This window comes from Acromyrmex echinatior, chromosome 4, assembly GCF_024713525.1.
Source record: "Acromyrmex echinatior isolate Ae372 chromosome 4, ASM2471352v2, whole genome shotgun sequence".
In the NCBI taxonomy this organism is placed as follows: Eukaryota; Metazoa; Arthropoda; class Insecta; order Hymenoptera; family Formicidae; genus Acromyrmex; species Acromyrmex echinatior.
Genome location: NC_141855.1, coordinates 1,167,006 through 1,191,069, shown reverse-complemented (window position 1 = coordinate 1,191,069; position 24,064 = coordinate 1,167,006). Strand labels below are relative to the sequence as shown.

General features: G+C 36.3%; 1 protein-coding gene across 3 annotated transcripts in view; it reads right to left on the bottom strand.

Annotated features, from left to right (window-relative positions):
• Positions 1–24,064, bottom strand: part of LOC105147509 (hypothetical protein) — an 83,140-nt gene that overhangs the window by 20,675 nt on the left and 38,401 nt on the right. For all 3 annotated transcript variants that reach the window (XM_087406005.1, XM_087406006.1, XM_011058571.2), the window contains one exon: positions 143–377. In XM_087406005.1, coding sequence (XP_087262131.1) covers positions 143–327 — 185 coding nt within the window. In that variant the 5' untranslated portion in view covers positions 328–377. The remainder of the gene's footprint in view (positions 1–142; positions 378–24,064) is intronic.

Sequence of the window (24,064 nt, the reverse complement as noted above, 5' to 3'; positions counted from 1 at the left end):
CTCACGATTTAACGATAACTCCTGTAGCGTAAGAACCGTTCGAACTACGTTCGAAATACTTTTCTAATCGCTCGCTAACAATAAGTTGAACTGACATTTGCCTTGTTGCAGGAAATGTCCATGATTCGTCGAGTTAACTGACCTGTCTATTAGCAGTACATTATCGCCGACCCTCTTGTGGCAATAGCCCCACACCGGTATCGCGTTGAAGGTGATGTTAATGGCAGAATACTGAATGGGCGCGTTCGCCATGCCTTCAACACCCTTTCCGCTCACTTGCGTCACGAATTCGCCCTGGAAGTCCGCAGGAAAGTAACAGCCCACCATGAACTGAGGGTCATAACCTTGAAGGACCTCGCTCGTGATTACGGTGCTGTCTAAAAAGAAAAGGATGAATCTTTATTAAAGCTAGTTGCGTCAATTGAAATTCTATAAAAGAAGCAATACGTTTGCAAGAAAGTCTTTTTAATTTATTATTTTTAATTTAATTAATTAATTCTTACATTATTCTTATATTATTATTATTTATTAAAAAAAAAATCTTAGATTTTTATTATTCTATCATTTTAATCATATAACTTATTATAAACTATAATTTTAAATATTCTTTTGAAATTATCGTAAAAATTATTACAATGCAATGTAATAAGTTGTAGATAAATTATCTGCAAAAGCACATATTTATTAAAGAAAATTATTGTGAAGAGAATGGACAATTAACTGAGCGAAGTGTAACAAATTCTCGTGAATGGAGAGAGGGCATGGGAACGACCTTAATCGACGGCATAACGGATACTTCAATTAATTTTTATATTATGGATGACCTTCAAACCGGAAATACGAATTCATAACGAGTTTTATACGAACGCTCGAGTAAATAAAAAAATTAATCGTCCGTGACTACAGCTGTATGTAGTCTAATCAACACGTCACAACTGTTTCAAATCGTTCTAGCGGCAAATTGACACTAGATTGTGTCATGCGCATTTCGACATCAACAGATGAAAGATAAACGTAAATTTAAATACTGCATTTACAATCGCACTTTTGATTATCGCAATATTAATGTTCTTTAAGCATAACACACACACACACACACACACAAAACAATCGCGTTCAATAAATATAATTGTCTCAAAATGTGTTCACAAGACATAAAATAAAAAAAATTTATGAAAGATATTAAATGTTGTATCACAAAACTGTAATCATGGATAGCGTATTAAATTTTATTCTGCGATTTTTATTTATGTATTGAAAGAGAGAGAAAGATAGATAGCAACTATGAGGTTTGACAATGCAAAGAGTTATGACACGCATAACAAATAACTTGGTGCTCTGCCACCCGCATGTCATGCATTCAGCAGCCCGTGAAAGGTCATTAACGTTGCCACTAATTATAAGTGATTCCGAGAAACAGGTGTAATGACAGATGGGATCAACAACGAATCCAAAGAATAATACCTACTATCTCCTCTCTACATGTAAAAGATATATAAGTTACATTTAATAAGATAGATACGTCAAAGACACAAGACTTATATTCCAATGTAATTTCTATCATTTCTTCCCAATGAATCTAATTGTAAGATGAAATGAGGATTAAAAATTTATTTATTTACTTCATTTTTAATATTCGAGTAATTTAAAAGTTTCTCTATCTCGAACAACAAAATGTTTTTAAACAGCAAAAAGGCATATCTGTGTATATTATATTAAGACAATTAATGTTGATGTATATATATAAATTTTAAATTTTATTATAATAAAATAATCCATGATGTAAGAAGATGATAATAATTCATGATGTAGACGTTGCTTTTTACAACTTTTACAGCTTTTGATTAGCTGAACGAATTTCACTAGGCATCTTTGAAATTACTGGGCATCCTTGAAATTGTTTTACCTGATCTTTTTACATCATGATAAATAATTGAATTCCAGAACAGTTCGTCTTCTCACGATCTCAGCCTCAAAAACATTCATTCACAAAAGTATGTTTTGCGATGTCTCGCGACGTGTCTAGAGCACGCTTGTGTGAAACCCCCACTACGGGGAACTGATTGAAAAACAGTCGGCGTTATATTTGGAAGTCGAGCAAACCGTGTTGCGGTCAATCGATTGCGGCGGCTTCTCTTTCTTTACCGTCTTTCTCGTTACAACCAATGTTCGCGCAAAAAGTGTCAGGTAAATTACTTCACGCATGATTCGCAATATAATGGAGGCCAAACCGCGCTCAGAACTCTGGCAGTCCGCGCCAGTAACCATTAACGAGGACCATATGCATCTCGTCCTTTATATGATTCGCTGAACCACGAACATCCTCCGGTTCTTCCGATGGACCATATTGTAATAGGTAGCGATTTGAAAACCTTGTCGAAAAGAGAAACGCGAGACTCACGCATATGTTGAATAAAATGTATCCATCCCGGTTATTATTGTCCTGCGAACTATAATTAACTTCTTCGCGCTGAACGATATCGCGTCGGCGAGAATATTTCGCGCCCGAGGAAATGCATCACGTAATGCATAAAGCAGAGATTTGCGCGCGTGCAAAGAGCGATTGGAGCGTGTCGCAAACGCGTAATCAAAGTGACAACGTTTGTCAGAACGTGAAGTAGGTAGAGAATAGAAACAACCATTGATTAAATGATTAAACGTTAGTCGACGGTGCGTAGGTAGAGCAAGCTTCAACGATGCAAACAAATAACAAACAGCTTCATATTCCTTATTTAGCTTCAAAGAGGTGTTACTTCAACAGAATTTTTATTTGACTTTTATTTGATTTTTATATTAAATTATTAATTGATTGACGTGGAGCGAACAGCATAATTCAAAGTGGAATATATTCCGCAACTTTCTTGATTTTAAATTGTCGTAGTGAAACAAATCGAAAGAGCGGCGTGCTCTTTAATTATTTTCACGAGCGCGTAGAGTGCGGATGTTATTAATTGACTGATAGATAATTAAAGCCAGTGCAACCGCACGAAAGCCTCGGATGCGCGGAAAAAGAAATAAATGGTATATCGAATAAGAAAAGGTGGCCACGCTTACGTCCCTTTCATTAAGGGCTACAAACGACGGAAGCGGGATCAAGTTTTTCTCACAAATCCTTCCCAGCAGCGTCCGTAACGCCGTGTATCTTTGTACATACTTGTTATTTCCCGAGGATCTGCGCGATTAATGCACTTGCGACGATTAAGCGGCAATTGAACATTCGTCTCGATCCTTTTACGGTTCTCATCATATTCTTGATAAAAGGAGTTCGTTAAAATAAATCTTTTTCAAAAATATTATCCTTCAAAAGATGGATAGACAGATTCATTGCTTGCCTTAATCGATGCATTATATTTTAGCAATATTGTATCGGTTAGAAATTTACAAGAAAAGCAACATTGAAAATAAAAATTGCAAGTAAAATACATCGTTGCTAAGGAACTTCCTCAATAAAATTTCTTCCATATCGTGGAACTCTGTTCGACCGATATATATATATATATATATATATACATAAAACATTGCTAGCGCAGTAACGCTTGCATATAACATTAATTTATCTTGAAAGCGTAATTTCCGCCTCTAATGGGCGTCATCAATATGACAGTCGGGAGAATAAGGGAGAAAGAAGGGTGAGAAAATCGGTGCGCGCAATCTCGATCGCATTCAATGTCTTCGCATGTTCGAGAGACGTAGCCTCCGGGCGGCGCGCAGCTTCGTTCCTCAGGGTTGCATTCCTCGTGCGCAACCGCCCGGTCGACCAACGACGCGTTGCAATTACTCGAAAGACTTTTTGGTTCCGGTGAGAGGCGTTTCTCTCATTCTTTTTCGCGTGTATGCGTCCACGCTCCACCTTATCGTTTCCCTTCATCTACATAAAGGACGATCAACTGCCCCTCTTACGTGACCTTCATTCCCTACACCGTTCTGCAACTTTATTCGTTCTCTCTCTCTCTCTCTCTCTCTCTCTCTCTCTCTCTCTCTCTTTCTCTTCTCTTGAAACCATCAAGTCGGTTCTCTATCTTACGTACTTCATGACGGTACCAGGTGTTCGCGTGCAGCAGCCTCAATACGTTCAGATTACCGATGGACAGTGGGCAATCGATATCCCATTGCTCTCTTTATGAATCTCCAATCTTATCTAAAAACCACGTCGCATTATAATTAACGAACGTGCATCACGCATCGTCTATCATTTCATGGCATCCGTGAGAGATATACTTTGAAACACTTGCTTCCTTTTTCAAAAGTGCCAGGAAAGAACTACCATGTGGATATTCGCATAATTTCGAGTAATGATGAGCCATTTCCTTCATAATAATAAATTGTACAGCATCGATAATTAATTAACATTAGAAATCGCTGCAATTTTCTTAGAAAGGTTTCAAATGAGATGTGAGATAAAATTATATAGTTCTACAAAAGATAGTTTCTCCTTTGATTTAGATGTTGATTATGATTTTTCGATGCGTATTTAGGATGTAATGCTCTCGATTTTCTTATTCAGAAAAGATTATAATATTTTATTTCGATTATTAGATATAATAGATATTCTAAGTATTAACTCACCATTATTCCCTCTTTTCTTTGATAAGATAAAATTTATGTAACATGATTTTGTCATCCATATATATATATTTATCTTTAAAAGTTAAATTAATAATAAAATTTTTATTTTTTTACATTAAATAAACGTGTGATATATTATTTATTTCGAATATTTTAATTGATTCAAACTGTAATTTCTTCCTGGTGACGTAGCAAAAGTTTATCAATTTGTAAAACTGTACAACAAAAACTACTTCAATTATAAGACTTGTTCAATTACAAAATTGTGTAGGTATAACTCACTTTCTCGTCGATTCCATTTCCTTTTTCAGTTCATCTTCGTCGTGATTACTCGAGATTTTCTTCAATCTTTCCTTCGGCGCTACGCCTTCCTTTGCTGGGCGATTTAAGTTCCATTTCGCGAATTGATACCAGGTGTTCGCGTCCAGGAGGTTCCTTAATCCGTACCTCCTGGTGAATTCTTAATGAGAGCAAGAGGCTCGATATGCCGAATGATCATGGTGGAAATTAGAGGCTTGCGTCTAGAAAAGATGGGGACGCAACCATACATTATTTTAAAGAAGGGCTTGTCCCTCCGTTTTATCTCCACCTTTATTAGCGATTCTCGAACCAAACATTCGCAAGGGAGACTTTCTTTTCTAACTACATTCCCTTCAAATAATCAGAAATTTCTGATCATATCCAGCTCTATTATTAAAAAGTTTTATTATCCTATTAGCAACAAGTAACGACTACAAGCTACTGAGTTATTATACTCGTATAAGAATACAGAAGAATATAATTACGCCAAGGTTTCTGTACACAGCAATAATTTGTTTGAATCCAAATAAAATGCATCTCGAATGGATGTCGTGAGTCATAAATTCATTCATAACGTGTTCACGTTCAAGGATTGAAAATCAACGACTAGAAAATTAAAAGGTTTACGCTGGGAAATTATCGATTTTTTTCCATATCGCTGAATCAATTGCGATCGTCGGATCAACGTAAAAACGGCGATTTCACGATCATTCATCATGTATTGAACGATAAATTGACGATCGGGCGGCCTTAAACCTCTCGCATAATAGAAATCGACGAGGCTGGATTATGAAATATCGATGATCGTTGAATCTCACCTTTTGCGCGCGAATCGGTAGTACCATTTTCACGGTGTTTCAATCGACGTCCAAACTCGATCCTATCACGAGATTTGCGTTTCGAACTCTCGACTCGAACAGCTTGGCACAGAAAGAGAGAACGGTCTTTAAATTGCCCGTAAGATCTGCCGGAGGATCGCTTGCACTTTCCATTAGATAGGGAGGTCAGACTTCAAAACCGTGCGAAAGGTGTGGCCCGGTATATCAAGTGCGCACCATTGCAGCGTTGCGGCTAAAATTGTTTAATGATGACTCGAAATGCGAGGTGTGCATATGTATATATCCGTGTCGTTGCTCTCACAATTTCACGATGATTTATCGCAGCTAGAATCTATCATTTCTAATGGCGTAATGATCGAAAGGCTCACGGCGATGATACGCTAATTGTAAGTCATATGATGGAAAGTTGTATGAAACTGTGTTACATTGAATTTATTTAGAAATGCGATTATATCAAAATAAGCTAAAATATGACAAAGTAGAATTTGTCTTACCTTAATTAATTTAATTATAATTTTTATAGGTATTAGAAATTTTATAAAAATATTTCATAAAAATAAATTGTTCTCTATGATAGTATGATATTATAAATTATAACTTATAATAAATAATAACATTATAAACTAGCGTACATTCACGTTTTGTATTATTTCAAAATAATTTATAAATATTTGTTTCAGATTATAATAAAACAATTTAAGTTAGCAAAATAGAGCACATTTTTTTCATTATAAGAAAATGCAATATAACAAGATTTCTATTCTGCGTTATCATTAAGTACTCTATATGCTTCCATTATACTATAGTAGAACACAACTTGTATTTGCATAGCATTGGAAGGAAGATTATAGTAAAACGATGCGGGGACCAGGTCGCGTTTTACTCCCACGTTTCGTTATCCGCGGTTGAAAAAAGGCACACAAGAAGGTAAAAGAAGATGGGTTCTGCTTAAGCTAACTCTCTCTCTCTCTCTCTCTCTCTCTCGGCGACACAGCTTCGATAAATCCCAGGCGCCGCCGGTTCCGCTGCATAATCGCGACCAGAGGGACGAGAAGGGCACGTTCGGGCTAGGCTGGTACCCGCGCCGACTGGGGACTTCAAAGCCGTGCGAAAGGTGTGGCACGCGGTGCGGCACGGGGTCCCAGAGTTATGAGGTTCTCTCGTGGTTCTCAGGAACCCGAGACCACCGAGTTCGGTCGTACATAATGCACGGAGGAACGAGGAACGCGCGCGACGAGTAGGGACGAGCAGGCGAGTAAGCGAACGCGCGAACGAAAGAGGCTGGGCGTACGTACGCCTTTTCTATTCTCTTCTTTCTCTTCTTCTTCTTCATCTTCGTCTTCTTCCTGTCCAGACTCTCACACCCAAAGCCTCCTCCCACATACCTGTCCCTGTTTGTCTTGCCAACAACCGCTCGTCGATCAGCTGTATTTCGAGAACGCGAGAGCCTCTCTTACAGCTGCTGGTTGGAACATGAGGAGTTCTAAGCGTAATTTCTCGTTCGAACTGATCCGAGAGACGCTGAGAGACGTGTTCATCTTTGTGCCTTGGAAATCGGATCATGATTGATTTAACGGTCCACGCTTTTCACGTCATCGTTTGAACTCGGTTATCGTTTCGATTAAATTCGTCGGTAAATATTTAACAGCCGCAAATGCGTTTTATATTGCGTATACACACGATGGAAAGATAAAATTATCAAGGATCACTTTCAAGAAGGCGCCACTTGAAAAAGAGTCTGATCGCATTAATTGAAATTCTGATTGAAAATAGACAAATTAGAATTTTCTGGTTGAATCTATTATAATATTAGTTGAGATCAGAATTCTAGTAACTAGATTGACATGATGATAATTGTTTGGTTTGTCCATTTTCAACCGAAAATTTTTCTTAATGCAGTTTTCTTATCTTGCGAGTTGTAGTTTTAATTTCTGTATATAATTGGCAAATTTGAAATAATTTTCTGCAATTGCGAGACGCAAATCCGTATTAAACAATGTTGCACGAGCATAATTCATCGTTTCTTATCAAATAATCAGAGCTGACATAATAAAACTGTATAGTGAAAAATTTGTCTGATTAACATCGCGTTTGTTTAGTAACGTAAATGCGTATTCCCAGATTGTCATGCAAACATGCGCGCGACAGGTTTTATTATGTCTGGGAGATTTCCTATCGGTGGACTATCAAGGAAGGAAGAAGTCGAGAGCTGGCGTCGAGACGATAAATCTCGCATCTGTGCAGCCGGATGACATCAGCGTCGCGGTTATCTCGACTATAAGAATGTGCGAGTGCGAAATCTACGAAGCATCGAGTCTCATGTTGGTTGGTCACCTGAGATTCTTCGTGCTACACCAAGATGAGCGGGATAAGCGCAACGTATGTACATACCGTAGCAGCGAGATCACTACTGTGATTCGCGACCCGTTAATGGTGGGCCCTGCACGCCTCGTTTACTTAAGAAAGTACGTGAATCCAAGTACAGTTACTGATCACCGACGTCAGTGTAAGGCCCTTACGGGAAAATACTCCCGAGCATGAAGAATTAGAAAATAAAGTGTTGTATTGCGCATGATATGGCGGCACAACCAACCAATAAAAGATCGGCTCTAATCGTTAATCAATCTTAAATGCTAATCAATCCTTAATAACTTAACTCTTTTAAATACTTTTTTGAAGTTGTTCATTACAATATGTCAAATATAAAAATAAAAAATTGAAAAAATATAATCAAATCATCGAACGTCATTCATTACCAAAATTCGCAGACGCCATTATTTTGTTACTGCGTGTGTATATATGTACGTCTTCGGAAATACAACATTGTCTAATTCCACCATGCTCGCGAAATTTCTGGATACGGCTATGATCGATATCTAAAGTGATTACTTCGAATCTGTCATCATTGAAGAGAGGAGTTTGACATATCAGGATATATTAGGTGTTGGAATTAATTCGTAGCGTTTTACAAGTGATGGGAAGTACTTTCATTAATGTATTTTTTAATGCTCATGTGAAATAAATAACATTCTTTCATTAAAAACGCTACGAATTAATTCCAACACCTAATAAATCACGTAACTTCTCTTGAAATACCTTAACAGATTTCGTGTTTAACAAGATAAAATTGTAAGATAAAATTGAAAGTCTAGAGTGAAGTTGATATCTCCTGCGCCCACTTTGTAGTTAAAGGAAACGTTTAATATAACTCAATGCCTACACGCAAAGTTAAACTTCGCAAATTTCGATAATAATTTTTGCGTTCGTGATTCACGTTGTTTCTCGATAAAACAGGATGATGGACGTACTATAAAAAAAAAACTCCAAAATCGCGCAAAACGGCTGAAACTAGTTTTCGAGCACGCTATTTGAAGTCGAAGGGATCACGAGGCGGAATAATTCATGCATACATAATTCAAGCACATTTTTATTCGCCCAAGTAGTTCGTAAAGAAACGCGGTTATATGGGCGTGGAACGAGAGGAGACGGTATGAATAATTGAAGTCAATGCAAAGGGAAGAAAGGGAGGACTCTTCTCGCATTTTGCGATTATCATTTAGGAGAAATGCTAAAGAGATCTACCAGCCGGTTAGTCACTCCCGTGTTAGTCACCTGACGAGTCCATATCGGAACTCTGACAGATAAAGAGTTATGCATATGCACATGAAACTACAGCGCGTTCCGAAATTAATTCCTAGTCTCGTGGAGATTATCAAGAAATTATATTAAATTTCCATTTAAACTACAATTTAAGCAACATATACCATATAATTTAAGTATATAATGTAAAGAAAGTTTGATTTAATCTTAATATATCGAAAAGATTTAATTTTAAATAAAAGTTGTAGATAATATTGAGAAAAAAGTTCAAAAAGGACAGAGACAAAATATTTTATGTTAATTGTTCTATTTTTGTTATATTTCTAAAGATATTTTTAAAAGCTTAAAATCTTCGTTTTATTCTCGCCAAACATTTAGTCGAACTAATGCGAATTAATGCTTTTGCAACAATCTGTACAATTCGCGTGCCTGCAGCCAAGCATATACAAAAGAATCTCGAGTCAGTGTTGCATGTCTGTTTACAAGGAGAGTCGCCCGAGTAAACCGATACCGGGCTGATAGAGAGGAACTCGAACATAAACTGCGTTACAAGCAAAAATAAATTGAAAGTAAGTGTGAGCGAGAGAGAAGAAAAGAGACCAAGGAACCGCCGATCGGAAGAAGCTCTTAATCGATCATGCACACAGACGTACCAAACCTCGTATCAAAATTCAATAAATTATAGTAATAATAACAATACTGTGTATTAACATTATCATGAATGCATCTTCCAATGCCCCTCTTCGAATTGAACAGAAAATATCTCTTTCTCCATATAATCTCAATTTTACAATAACTGATAGTTATACAATATTTTATTTCTGATGTGTTTCTTGCTATCATTAGAATTGCACAGATCTTAACTTCTCAAAAAATTATAATAATATCCAAATGCACTATTATTTTCAGTGCAATGGCGATTTCTTCTAAATTGTTAAAAATATTTCATTACAGTCTTTACCGAGAAGGGATCAAACCTGTGACAACCTGGAACAAACTCGGGAATTTCATATCGAGAAGTGCTGAGCTTGAACTGACGCGTGGTCGGTCAACATGAATTATAAATCTCGCCTTCTACGCTCGCGTCAGAATTCATCCCATGCTGTTAGGTCGACGAGGTTGTCGCGTCGGCCTCGCCTTGCGTGACCAGAACGGCATCGCAGATGCTGCTACCTTCTGCGGTACATAAACGAGCCCTTGAACGCGATAATGGGCTCCTCCATACGCAGCTGGAGAGATGCACCGTGGTCGAAATAAATTATTCCTTACTCATCGCGCCCGCCTTGTCGATGAATGACAGATGGATGCAGCGTACCTCGTTCATCTGTCACTTCAATTGCAATTCAACAAGAGGGCGACATATATTTCAATCGCATTTTACGTTCTCCTGTTCACGTCACTCAACATAATAGTGACAGTTAGATTTGTTGTTAATAACCTACGTCTTACGTTTATGAATGTTTCCTACAATAATGATATTGATCTCTTTTAGTCTACAAAATATTATTTAATCTTTAGAGGGCAAGGATCTATTTTCTAAATCTTTTTTAAAGTGTTTCGTTCAATAAGATTTGTTACTTCGTTATATTCCTTGCCTGATACTATTTCAGCGCTTCTATAGTGACTGTCCTTGTTAATAATCGAATCGAGTCTTTTTATCGTGAGGTTCGAATAGAGTAAGGTGATAGAATTTCGAGAACATGATATAGTTCTAAACGAAATAGATTCGAATCCAATTTAGAGTTTCATCATCCTGAGCTCATTGTTGTGCGGGGGAGGAACTGCTAAAAGTATATATCACCAAACAGGAAAAATCTAATTTGAATCTGGAAAATTGGATTCAAATCTTAGGTTTGTTCGCGTCGCATGCTTCAACATGCTCCAATATGTTCCATAGTTCCTACTCACTCTAATGAGCACATTGAAGTCAGTAGGAGCTATGATAGGAGCATATTGGAGGATATTGGAGCATATTGGAGCATGCAATGCGAACAAATCTCTTATTTCGTTCAGAACTGTATCATGTTCGAAACTGAATCACCTTACATGCCGAAACATATGCGGCATGAGAAACTCCGAGTGCGTGCGACATGTGATTAAAGACCGGTACCAGATCATGGACCGCGGAATGGCAACCAGCAAATTACGGCGAGGTAAATTCTCACGAGAGGTGCACGCCTCTACTCTCACTCTCACACTCTCTCCCTCTCTCTCTTTCTTTCTGTCGTCCTTTCGAGCGTAAATGCGCAAACAGTGTAAGAAAGTAACGGCGCTATTATCTGCTTAAAACCACACGCGGATCGCTTATGCCGGGCACTAACACCTTCGTCACGCTATCTCGACGCTCTTATTTAAAGACACATAAGTACGAGAGAGAGAACGAACGGTATATTCACGTTCTACCTATTGTACAAGCTCGCGTACGGCGCAACAGATATTCGCTATCTCTGCTGGAAAACGAGCGTTTCCGGTGACGACGACGGTGGCGGTGGCGAAGGAGGTGCCTCGCCTTTCTCGTTCCGCGTCCTCTGTTTATCAAACCATGGGAAACGTAACCTCGCGTAGGTATCTCACTTTCCTTCCTCACGAAGGAACGCGGGCGGGCGCGTCACCGGGTTTAAGGACCTTTGCGCGACGCCCGCTCTTCTCTTTAAAGAGAAAGAAAGGCAAAGAGAAGGTGATCGTGCTTTCTTCGGAAAAATTACCGTCGTATGTAAATGTTATAGTCGCGAAACTTGTTTTGTCAGAAAATATAAAAACGATCGACACAAAAATCAATATTATAAATAAAGATTATTATAATGTTATCTTTATGGATCTTTTTATATAAAATTTATTCAAAGATAGGAGAAGTAATTGCTCTCTTTCTCAGGTCGTAGCTATGTATCTCATTGAATCATTCTTTCGCAAGAGATAGATTGCATGAAACATTATGTCAATGAATGTAAGAGGATAAGAGAAATTATGGATTTAAATTTGAATAGGGAGATAATAGAGAATAAGTTATGGAATGAAGATATATATATATATATATTAGGTGTTGGAATTAATTCGTAGCGTTTTACAAGTGATGGGAAGTACTTTCATTAATGTATTTTTTAATGCTCATGTGAAATAAATAACATTCTTTCATTAAAAAACGCTACGAATTAATTCCAACACCTAATATATATATATATATATATATATATATATATATTACAGAAAGGTAATATTCTAAGGAAATTATGGAAAGAAATAACTAAGGAATTGAAGAGAGAAAAAGAAGGATGAGTAACGATTTAGATGTAAAATAATTATTAATGTATTATTAGAAAAGATATACGAGATTACAAGAACATAAAAAAAAGATTAGTATTTTTACATAGAAATTGTGTAATTGTTGATATTAGTATAAATTAGCGTAAAAAAGGAGTAGAGTTAAAAAGATTGTGATATATAGGATAAGAAACATTGCAGGCATAGGTTTAAATAAAAGAAATTGAAAGTGGATTCCAGTTAGCCAATGAAATCTAGATGAATGTGTGTGATTAAGTAAAACTGTAAACTAAATCCCTTCTTAGCATGTAAGCTAAAGTAATAAATCTTCTTCAACAAGTTTGTAGTTACGACTGTTACACGGTACCGTTAAAAACCGACGGTGACATTTCCTATCACCTTAATCCAAGGTAATTTGCGTTGCGGAAGCTGACACAATGCGCAAATTGCACCGCTAAGAGCGCGATGTAGACAGAACGATTGCGAATTCAGAAGAGCCGCATTTTACGCGGGTTTCTGCGAAAGCTAATAGTCCATCATCTTATCCAGTCATCAGATCGAGTGTGCCGCAAAGGTATACTCGCGTGGTATCGTGAAAAAAAGAGTGACGGTGTACACTCGCCGAGAGAGGATAAGGTCTCCAACACGCCGCGAGCGAGCTTCGGTTTCTACTCGCTGCTTCTCGCCCACTCGCGCGAGATCTTTAGAAGGCGGAAGCGAGCTATTAGCAAGTTCCCAGCATCTTGTTCCACCGCGATCACGTGTTTCTTCGTAATCGCCCCCGAGATTTATTTTCATTCTTTTGGCGATCAACGCTGACCGAGAGGTACGATAACGCGCCGGGATTTCCGAAAGTGGATCGTGCGATCGCGCGCCGTTTAATTCGCACTGATTCGTCCCGGTTGGCTTTTTTCTTCGGTCGAGTCTCATTTCCTGTCGTCTGTTGAGAATTCCAAGAGCGGAAGAGATGACAAAGATGAAGAACCGCGTATTCACGATGTGAGCGCGGAACTTTGATTATTCTCTAAAATTTTCATTTATTATTTATTGGTTGAATTTTATTCTCTGCAGTATTTCTTGATTTTAATGAGTTTATAGTCTCGCAAGTTTTAAGGAGTACACAGGAAACTATAAAGATAGAATATGTCAGATAAATCAGTCTGACTTTGTAATTAACATATTCGCTGTTATGCGGGTTATTTACTTGCACAGTATTTTTACAGATTAAAGGCTTGGAGAACCGATTTTCCCATTTATAAGATATTTTTTTACAAAATACGCTTTCACAAACTCCAAATATTATAATTTTTTAGAAATACGATTGCTTTTAAGTAGATTGATAATCAAAATGGAATTGTAATAGGAATATTAGAAATTATAGGATGTATCAACATATATTATAGGAAACCAGAAAAAGCGACAGTAATAGATCTATTGGAAAAAGTTGATTAATCCTCTACGAATATCCCTTTTTGCCAAGTCATTATGTTAGTACGCTTGATGCATGACGATTTGTTTCATCATCGCCGCGACATGCGCGAAAGATCAAACGACTCTCGCTTCCGGCCAGCAAGAAATATTTCTTACAATAAAAAAAGGCGAAAGAGTGTGCAGTAGTACCTACTTCAATTCATAATTATGCGATACCATAAAATCGAGATTTACAACCGTAGCAACGTGCGCATAATTTACAAATATTGAAATCAGTCTGCCTTATGAATGAACTCCTTTCTAATAAAAAAACGCGTTCGAAGAAGAAAAAGGATTCTTTAGAACGGACTAATAAACACCCAATTTATTTTCGATTATTTTTGAATCAGCGTAATATTAACTTTGTAATTTTATTACAATTATATACAATTATATTACATTATTCATAATTAATTTTTACAGGATACTTGATTGAGTTATATGCCTTTGCATTCATTCCTCCTTTCACCATTTTTTAATGGACATTTCTTTATTCGGTTCATACTCAAGAAACGCTTGAATTTAATAAACTGTACTAGCAATGAAAAAGAGCTTAATTAAAGACGGCTACGGTGTGTAATTAGGGAACCACGGGAGATCCGTGCGCTCTCGTTTATTGAGTAACTATTACGGGAAATTAACGGCAGCGAGGCATAGCGCGCGGTTCTACGCTTTCTGAAGATGGTCTACGAGGTGAAAACTAGTGGCGTAGGAAAGAATGGATCTTTTGTTTTTTTCATTCCGATCAATGACCGAGAAGCCGATTTGCGCGAAAGAAATCCTGCTACGCAAAATTTAAAATTTAGGTGCAGCAAAATTTGCCAATTAATATATTCGCCATTAAATATTACTGAAACGCCAAAGAACCAAAAAAAAAGGATATTTCAAAGTCGAAGATCACATTCTTTTCTCACGTCGCTCTTTTGTCGACGATATTCCCATTTGAAGGCTCACTGAACTGTATCGCAAAATACTATCCGGCCATCAGGAATTTTTTTGAGGCGATAAAAATCCACTGTCGTGTATCAAGGGAATCACCACGATCCGCATCCGGTGGTCCAGAAGCCGTCCCACTTCGTCTTCCGCCCGTCGTTTCGCCGCGTTTTTCGAGGTCGGTGAGCTTGCAAAAAGTGACCTTCCCCGATCTTGCCAGCATCCTTCATTGAGTTTCGTTCTCATCAACTAGAATCGGTCGGGCTTTATACGCCATATGGCACAAAGAAACACCGTGTTCATGGGCGTCCACCGAAAAGAACCTATTTGTCACCTTTTGTCATAATTATCTTCATAATGAAAAATGGAATTTTTCTAATAACAGTTTTCTTTTATTACAAATTGCTTTATTATGAATAAATAGCTTTAAGTTCTCGAGTCTCTCATCAATACTTCATATACTCTTTTTTTACATTACGCGTAGAATATAAGATTATATGTAATTTTTATTTTGCATTGAAAAGATGATTCAAGGGTATAAGATCTATATTTCTCCTAGTAAATAAAAATAGAATTAAATGGCTATAATTAAGAAAGCAAGGCAGGCACAAGTTATAGGACTAATTTAAAGAGCAATTTACTGCCATGTACATAATGAACGAAATTTCTTTGCTTCTCGTAAACTCATCTGTTCACATTAATTAAGAGCAAATCATATTTTTTATATATCGCGGAATATTACACACTGATCAAATACGGTATGCAAAAACCTTTAGGCGGTAGAATAAAAATTATCCGGGCCGCCCATGGTTTTCTTGCCGGTGCTCCTTCCGTTGGGTCATCAACGTTAATACGAAGCAACCGTTGGCAGATGCCTGATTCCCTCTTTACACAATTTTTTTCTCCATCTCCACCTCCTCTCGGTTCCTTCTCTCTCCTTGTAATTACCGATCGCCTCTGACGGGATCCAGAATTAAGAGCTTCCGCGGGACAAAGCACAGGTATTACGACGGTTTGCGCTTCCACGAACCGATCGTGCCGATCGAGCCCGACGATTATCCGAGCAGTATCGAGCTCGGGAAATCGGATCTCACTTTTGTTGCATTCTCGAGCGATTTAGTCATAACTCTCGCAAATTGCAATGTATTAATGTGCATGAAACTTCCCTCTCGTTATATAAATCCGATAACAATGCATCAATACATGTTTCCTAATTTTTTATCCGCACGTAGAAATTATTCATGTAAACATACTGCACGTAATTCTTCGCTTCTTTTCTTTTAAATTCACATCAATCTTTTTATTTTGTACTCAATCATTTGCCTCTTTACGTCTGGTCCAATAAAATAAAATAATTAAGTAATATTATGTGTACACATTGTTAAGATCGACTTCATAAAATAATTCCTTTACTCAAACGTGATTGTAGAAACATATAATCGATATGTTGCATACAGAGAAGAGTCTGTATCTTTATTGTAAAATAAAGTAGCAGACCGGAAGCATGACAAAAAAAAATCGATTTCTCACGATTGCTTCGGAATATTTGGCCGGCACAAAACAGGAGGAAGAGGATGAGATACTTCCGACGTCAGCCAACAAAGTTGAAGTTTCATATGACAGTGTGAGACATCGGCTCTTCAAAAGGAGAAAAAGAGAGAGAACGAGTTACCACAAAAATCTTCCCGTGGGCCTTTCAATTGGAAGAAGATGAAGCCTCACCGGAAGTCGGTCAACCTAAAAGACCGTGATCAGCTTGAGAAACGAAACAGGGAGGAAAGGGATCCGCGAGAATAATTCGGTGCCGACCTACCAGAATGTGTGAGTTCACTGGAAACGTAATCCCAAAAATTCGTTTATAATAATATCTTCAAGTATAATATTTTTTTTAATAGAGAACATTTTTCTGGTTTTTTATTTTTATTATCGCTCACACTCGATATTCGTTTATATAAAAAAAAAAATGTGTATTTTTCGCAATAAAAAAATCCATCATTTCACTCGAGATTATTTTCCTTGGCACCAGCTCTCGTGCCAAGCAGAAATCGCATCATCCTCTTGGGCGTGCTCGCGAGGCTCGAGAATGATAGAAAGAACGAAAAGAAAAAAGGAAGAAAGAAGAGCAAAGGGCGAGCGATCGTCTCGCGTGAGTGATTCTTGGATGCGACTCTCGATATCAAGGGTATAGCAACCCGCGCACGCAAAAACGCATTATGCATCGTTGCAAGTACTCTTTGTGCCGCTATCATCGGGGAACACGATACAGTTCCCAAGCCAGTGCGAACGAACAGTCACGCGCGAAGGCCTTGAGAGCAGCTGGAGGTTTCACCTTGGCATTCTTCGCTGCGATTAGGGTCGCTTAGAAGCCCCGGATGCATTATGGATAGGGTGCATATCTCCGTAGTCAATTAAAGAACGTGCTCGCGCACGAATTACGCACGCATACGAGCGTTATACGCACGTATATTCTCCTTTTCTCGTTCCTCCCTCTTTCCATCTATCTATCTCTTTTTCTGCGTACCTACTCTTCCTCAGTAATCGCTTCTTCTCGTTCCTTCATTTGCTCCGCTCATCATCGTGCCGTCGTATACCTGCGCTCATTACAGGAAGACGAGCATCTGATGAGAAGGTGCACCGGTGTTCGACGTGATTTCATGGACCAAAGCGGCGAGTCGACAGATTTATGTAAAGACAATCTAGTTGACTGCCGTTTGCGTTTCGCGTGCAATTATTGTGCGACCGAATAATGACTGGTTCTTACAATTGATATTATTTGATGATGAATTCATGCAACATATATTGCAACTAAAAAGAACTGAATTAAAAAGTAAATCAGTCATTAACAAGTTCATATTTTATATCTTTATTTTTATATCGAGATTTGGATGCACTTATATCTTAACGATTAATATTATTTAACAACATGTAAAACATATGTTTTATCCGAGAAAGACTGAGAATTAAAAAAGAAATCCAAAATCCAAAAATTCATATTCTTATTTTTATATCAAAGTTGCATTTATATAATTCTTAATTGGAACTAATTGAAATATTAGTTTAATATCTCAACCATGTATTTATATCTCATTAAATTGTCGTACTAATTTTGCAAGATCAGAAAATTATAGCTGTCTGAATATCACGGAAAATTGTTATCTCATTAACTAAAGTGCTCTGCATGTCCTTGCCAAATGGATACCTTCGCAGTGAACCGTTGTAATCATCATATTAATGTGTCCAACGGCACGTGCCATGAATAAGGATTACTCACGAGGGGAGAATCATTCACTTTGCAATGGCAATCGGCCGCGAACGCGAGCAGGATTGTTAGTCTACGATCGGCAAAGTCTTTCTCTAAATATAATCGACCCGTTTCCGGTCGTCGTACACAAGCGGCAGAAGCTGCTAACTATAAATACCTGAGTTCGAGCATGCGTAACCACAGGAAGTTACACGCACGTAGAAATGTAAACGCGTGTAGCAGTTGATGAACAAGTGCACGTGTCGAAAATCGAAATTTCTCTGTGATCGATTTCAATTTCAATCAAACGTTTTGTCATCACAAGAAATAAATAATATGTGACCATGCAAAGATCATTAAGTACAATCATATTTGTACGAAAATGTATCGTTCTTATGTTTCTTTAGAATAAATTTGTAATAAATATCAACATCGAGTTATTTTACTGTTCTAATCCATAAAGCATTATTTCACATATAAATCTATTTGAGATATTATTTTGCAGAGTACATTTACATTATTATAAATTCGATTTTTGTATTAAATTTGAGATATTTCTACGCTAATATGACATGCACTTTCATCATTAAAAAATCGCTCTCATTATTATTAGGTGTTGGAATTAATTCGTAGCGTTTTTTAATGAAAGAATGTTATTTATTTCACATGAGCATTAAAAAATACATTAATGAAAGTACTTCCCATCACTTGTAAAACGCTACGAATTAATTCCAACACCTAATACAATTCTAGATCAAGCATGTTAATTTATTGCAAAAGCAGTAACATTTTGCAATTATAACACGATCGCGCATTAAATTTTCAAGAAAACAAATAAATAGCATAGTTTTATTATTTTTAAAAACTATAATGTTAAACGATAAATTATATAAAGATCATTGTAAATGTAATTATATCTTTGCTTTTATTACAAGAGTAAGAATTCTCACGATTCACGTCGTGATATTTCTAAAAAAATCCACGAAAAATTATTACCACAATTCAAGATAATGTTCATTATTTCAGCATCCAATTTACATATAAATAATTGGGTAATCGCATTTGTAGCAAAAATAAAAATTTTTATCTCGATGCACTGAAACATAGCACTTAATTGTCCTGTTGCTCGAAGATTGCTCGAAGAGACCACAACCGTTTATTTTAATTTCATTAATATTCTAAGATAGTTTGTATATGTAATTGTTTCGAACGTTAATCTACCTCTCGCGCAAAGTAATTCTCACAACGAGCGTAAGACACTGGTTGGTATGTATATATACGTATGATTCGCGGATTCTTCCGAGTGAATCCTCTGCAATACAGGTGCAACCATTCTGATAAAGAGGAGATGACTGCTGTACACGTGGTAGGAGACGCAAGTCTGGAAATCCTGTCATGCAAGTTGCTTCTTTCCTGCCTGGAATAAATATGAGCGAATCGCGCTCGCTTTCTTTTTTTCATTAACATTGCGCCGACGTGCGATCTTGTTAGAGTCTCCGGTAGCTAAAAACACGAAATATGTATCGATATTATCGCCGGACGTCCTGTCATTCCGAGACCATCGACTTTTCGACGTCATTAATTCCTGTCGCTATAGAATTTCTGATCAACAAGACGACGATTTCAGTATCGTTTAATCGAGACCCGAAGCTATTCTATATCATAAAATTCCCGGATAATTATGAATATCATTATGAACAGCCAGTTTTTATTCAACACACCATTTTCAGATAAATTAATTTATCCACGAAGGTCTCGAGCGTGAGAACGCATATACGATTTATACATATATATAATTGAAGAAAGAACAATGACGGAGGTTGATCATTTCTATAAATTACTACGATTTCCTGCGACTTAATTGCCAATTAGAAAGAAACCATAGCTAGAGATTTTACGGACATTTATGGCATGTCATGTGGAGAGACGCTGACAAGCGGCGACCGCGATAAACGTCGACGCTACGCCACGCAATACTTACTTATTGTTAGATTATACCAAATAAGTTAATCTTGCTAAGGATTAGAAAGAAGATAAACAATAAGTTAAACCGAGATTAAAAAGTTAATCTGATGGAACCGATCTTAAACAGTTAGTAGAGTCAGCAAAAGTTGTTTTTTTTTTTAATATACATATATTAAGACAGCTGAACGGTGCCGGATGTTACCAAGTAAAAAATTTTGACATTTTAGCAATATGCATTTTAGCATATGAAATGCAAACTGAAAAGCATTGGGATTGTAAGTTGAAATTAATTTTAACTAGAAATACATAATAATAATTCCAAAATATTCGCCTTTTCTTTTTGAAATATAATTGTACATTGCGATATAATGACTGCATTCTTAAAAAAAAAAAATAATAGCTAATGCAATTTCAGCTAATCAAAATTAGTTGTAGCCAGCAACATTTTTTTCTGTGCATTAAAATCATTTAATATCGCTAAAATATCACGTAAAATCTGAATTTCAAAGTATAGAAATAGAATTCTATATTTCTATTATTTATCCGATAATCAACTTCATAAGATTTCATATTATGATAAACTCGAGGATGCTTCTTTCCTTTTTATCTTATTTTTTTCCAGTTTTTATCTTTATATGTTCTTAAATAAGAGGTGTTATAGCAATAAACTTAGTATCCTCATTTTATAATGAGATTTAACAAGGAATGACGCATGGATTATTAACTCTTTTTTTTAGCAGCCATTTCCGTTACGAGTGCACGCAAAATGAAAATAAATTCGGACCGATAGACTAGCGACCAGTGTAATAAATATGTCTAAATATAAAGTGCGTGATGAAGGGTTCACTAAACAGCGGAAAGATTGAGGAAAGCCAGCGCGCTTTCATATCTGTGAAGTTAACACGGGATTTTATTAATTTTCAAAAAATAATGATTGTTGTCCGGTAGCACGTTCCATTACTCTACTGTTCTTTCAAAAATAACAAAATTTCTGCATTTTTTAATATAAAAAAATCAAAAATAAAGAAGTTATACCGTGCTGGAAAGCACGGTATAACTTTCTCTAAAGTATCAGATATCATCGAATATTACGACATCTGTCAAATTCCCGTTTCTTTTAAGCTAGATTGATTAATAAGCTAGATGACGTTTCAGAATAAAATTCCAACAATTAATCGTTTTTACGCTTTCTGCTTTCATGTCAAAAATTATATTGCGACCGTTCGACGCCACACGCCACCGGAACAGATTCGTCCGAAACTATATTTCAAAATCTCCGAAACATTATCCTAACACGTAGACTTCCAAAAATAGGACTGTGACTGACACGATTAGTTATGAATAACGCACTCTTATTTAAGAACACATAAAGATAAAAACTGGAAAAAAAATAAGACAAAAAGGAAAGAAGCATCTTCGAGTTTATCAATATGAATAAATCTTATGAAGTTAATTATCGGATAAATAATATGAAATATAGAATTCTATTTCTATACTTTGAAATTCAGATTTTACGTGATATTTTAGCGATATTAAATGATTTTAATGCACAGAAAAAAATGTTGCCGGCTAATGCAATTTCAGCTAATTCTGATTAGCTACTATAGCTTTGAAATTTGATAATACAAAAGATTTGCTGCTGTAGCTAATATAAGGACGTGATAGCAAAGTATGCATGTCTGTTACAGATCATTTATTTAGCAGCATGAAGTTAGTTGTCATCGGATATGTCAGTATAAAAGAAAATTGTCTCTATCACAGCTAAATATGGTTTGCTGAAACTGTACTTGTACTAATTGTCTGCTATACAGAAAACATTTGCTGTAATGATCAATAGATCCACATAATAGCAATGCTTGTCTGTTACAATGATAATAGTTAGGTTTCACAGCTAATGAAAATTAGACCTTGCCGATACGACGTTAGGCATCCGTATGTTACGACTGAAATTTACCACATGCAAATTTTGCTGCTGCAACTAATCTTTTTTTTTCCGTGTGTATATCGTTTTTAAATGATCTTAGTCGTGAGAATATAGATACATGAACGTGCCTAGTCATCTGCTCTTAAACGCGGTTCGATGTATCATCGCATTTTAATTTCGAGAATATTTTACTTGTTAAATTTCATTCTGATGCAATTAGTAATGCTGGAGCGGCTTCACAGAACTATATGATTCAGATTATAGGCGCGTGCCATTTGGATCATTGCGAAAGGATATATTCGCGAAGCCTTCACGGCCAGGAAGGAGGAAGCGACTCGAATACGCGATCTTTGCAAGAGAATATGCATCCGGATGTACATTTCTTCCCCCGCATATGGCGAGACGTGTCTGTCAGAAGGTATGAAATTTATCAAGCAGCTGGGGAAGGAATAAAAAAGTTGAACATGCACGACACGAAATGGTCACGCTGCAATTTACACTTTGCCATGCAAGGACACGTTCTGTGGGTGAATAATTATTTGTCTAAAAAAATAAAATAGCAAAGAAGAATTTGGTTATTTCTATTGTGTGTAAAATATTTAAAGAATTTAAGATATTCGTTACTTTTATATAATTTAATATATAAAAGTTATCACCAATTATATAATATGTATGTAGCAGGGTTGGTTGGGAAAGTTACTTCATAAGTTATTTATAAGTTACTTTTTAAGTTACCTTATGTAAGCTTATTATAGAAATTAAGTATTAAAAGTAATATAAAATTGAAGCAAATGATAATATAAAATAATATAAAAAATAAAATACTGAAACTTATTGTTTCAATTTCTATAATAAAAAATAATTTGTAAAGTAACTGTCCCAACACTGATATATAGTTAATCTATCATTTTTCAGTTTTTACTTTAAGATATTGATTTTATTTGTTTTAATATTTTGAAAATAAGAAAATTGAAAAATGAATTAAGATGTAATACGTAAGAGAAAAGTTTTTCTAAAACCATTTATGTATTCTTACTGCAATCGTAAGATAACACTATGATCATTATGCAAAAGACTTTCGTCTCGTCTACGTACTTAATATAAATTTTCTATTATTACTCTTAGGGAATAACCTGTCGTCAAGTTTTCACGTGAATCATCATCCATGCACGAACGAATAGCGTTCCGAATGGAACACGTAACATCTACGAGAAAGTAAAAAAGAATACATTCCAAACACGACACTTTTGTGTCACAAGAAGTATTCGTCTTTAAGGAAAAAAGAAGAGATAAAGAAAAGAGCGTAAAATATTAGACGCTTCATTAATTCTCATCAAATTGGGAATAATAGACATTCCTAATATTTTCGTTAAAAAAAATATTTGAAAACCTGACAGAAAAAGAAACTGTAGAAAAAGATATACAGAAATATTTAAAAAATTGTCTTAAAAATTGCTTTCTAATTAGAAGGATAATTAACACAATTAAAATATTTATTATACCTGGTTTTCATAAAATATTTTTAAAAATTATTTCTCATTGTTGAGACGTATGACATTAAAATATTTTCAACGCCTCGCAAATCAATTTTGATAAAAATTGATTCAAATTATAAAATGTCAGTGCAATTCCTTTTTCGGTAATATGCACTCGTAACTGCCGGTTTCTCAGCGCGAGTGCTGAATGTGCGAATTGGCACTCGCACTCACAACTGTTTCGCCCGAGGCGTGTGAACTGGTTTCCTTTTCTAAGGTGGTCGAAGAATAGGCTGTTGGAATGTGCGAAGGGTGCATGTCGAAAGCGAGAACGTTATTGTCCTGACAGAAGCCGGCTTCTGTAACGACGTGCCGTTCTTCCTCATTTAGCATAGATCGATCTACGCGAAAGCGAATGACGCGACGGAAATGATCCGTTCGGTCTCTATCGAGAGTTTCGTAATCTTCTGCGTAGTTAATAACGCGTTTCACA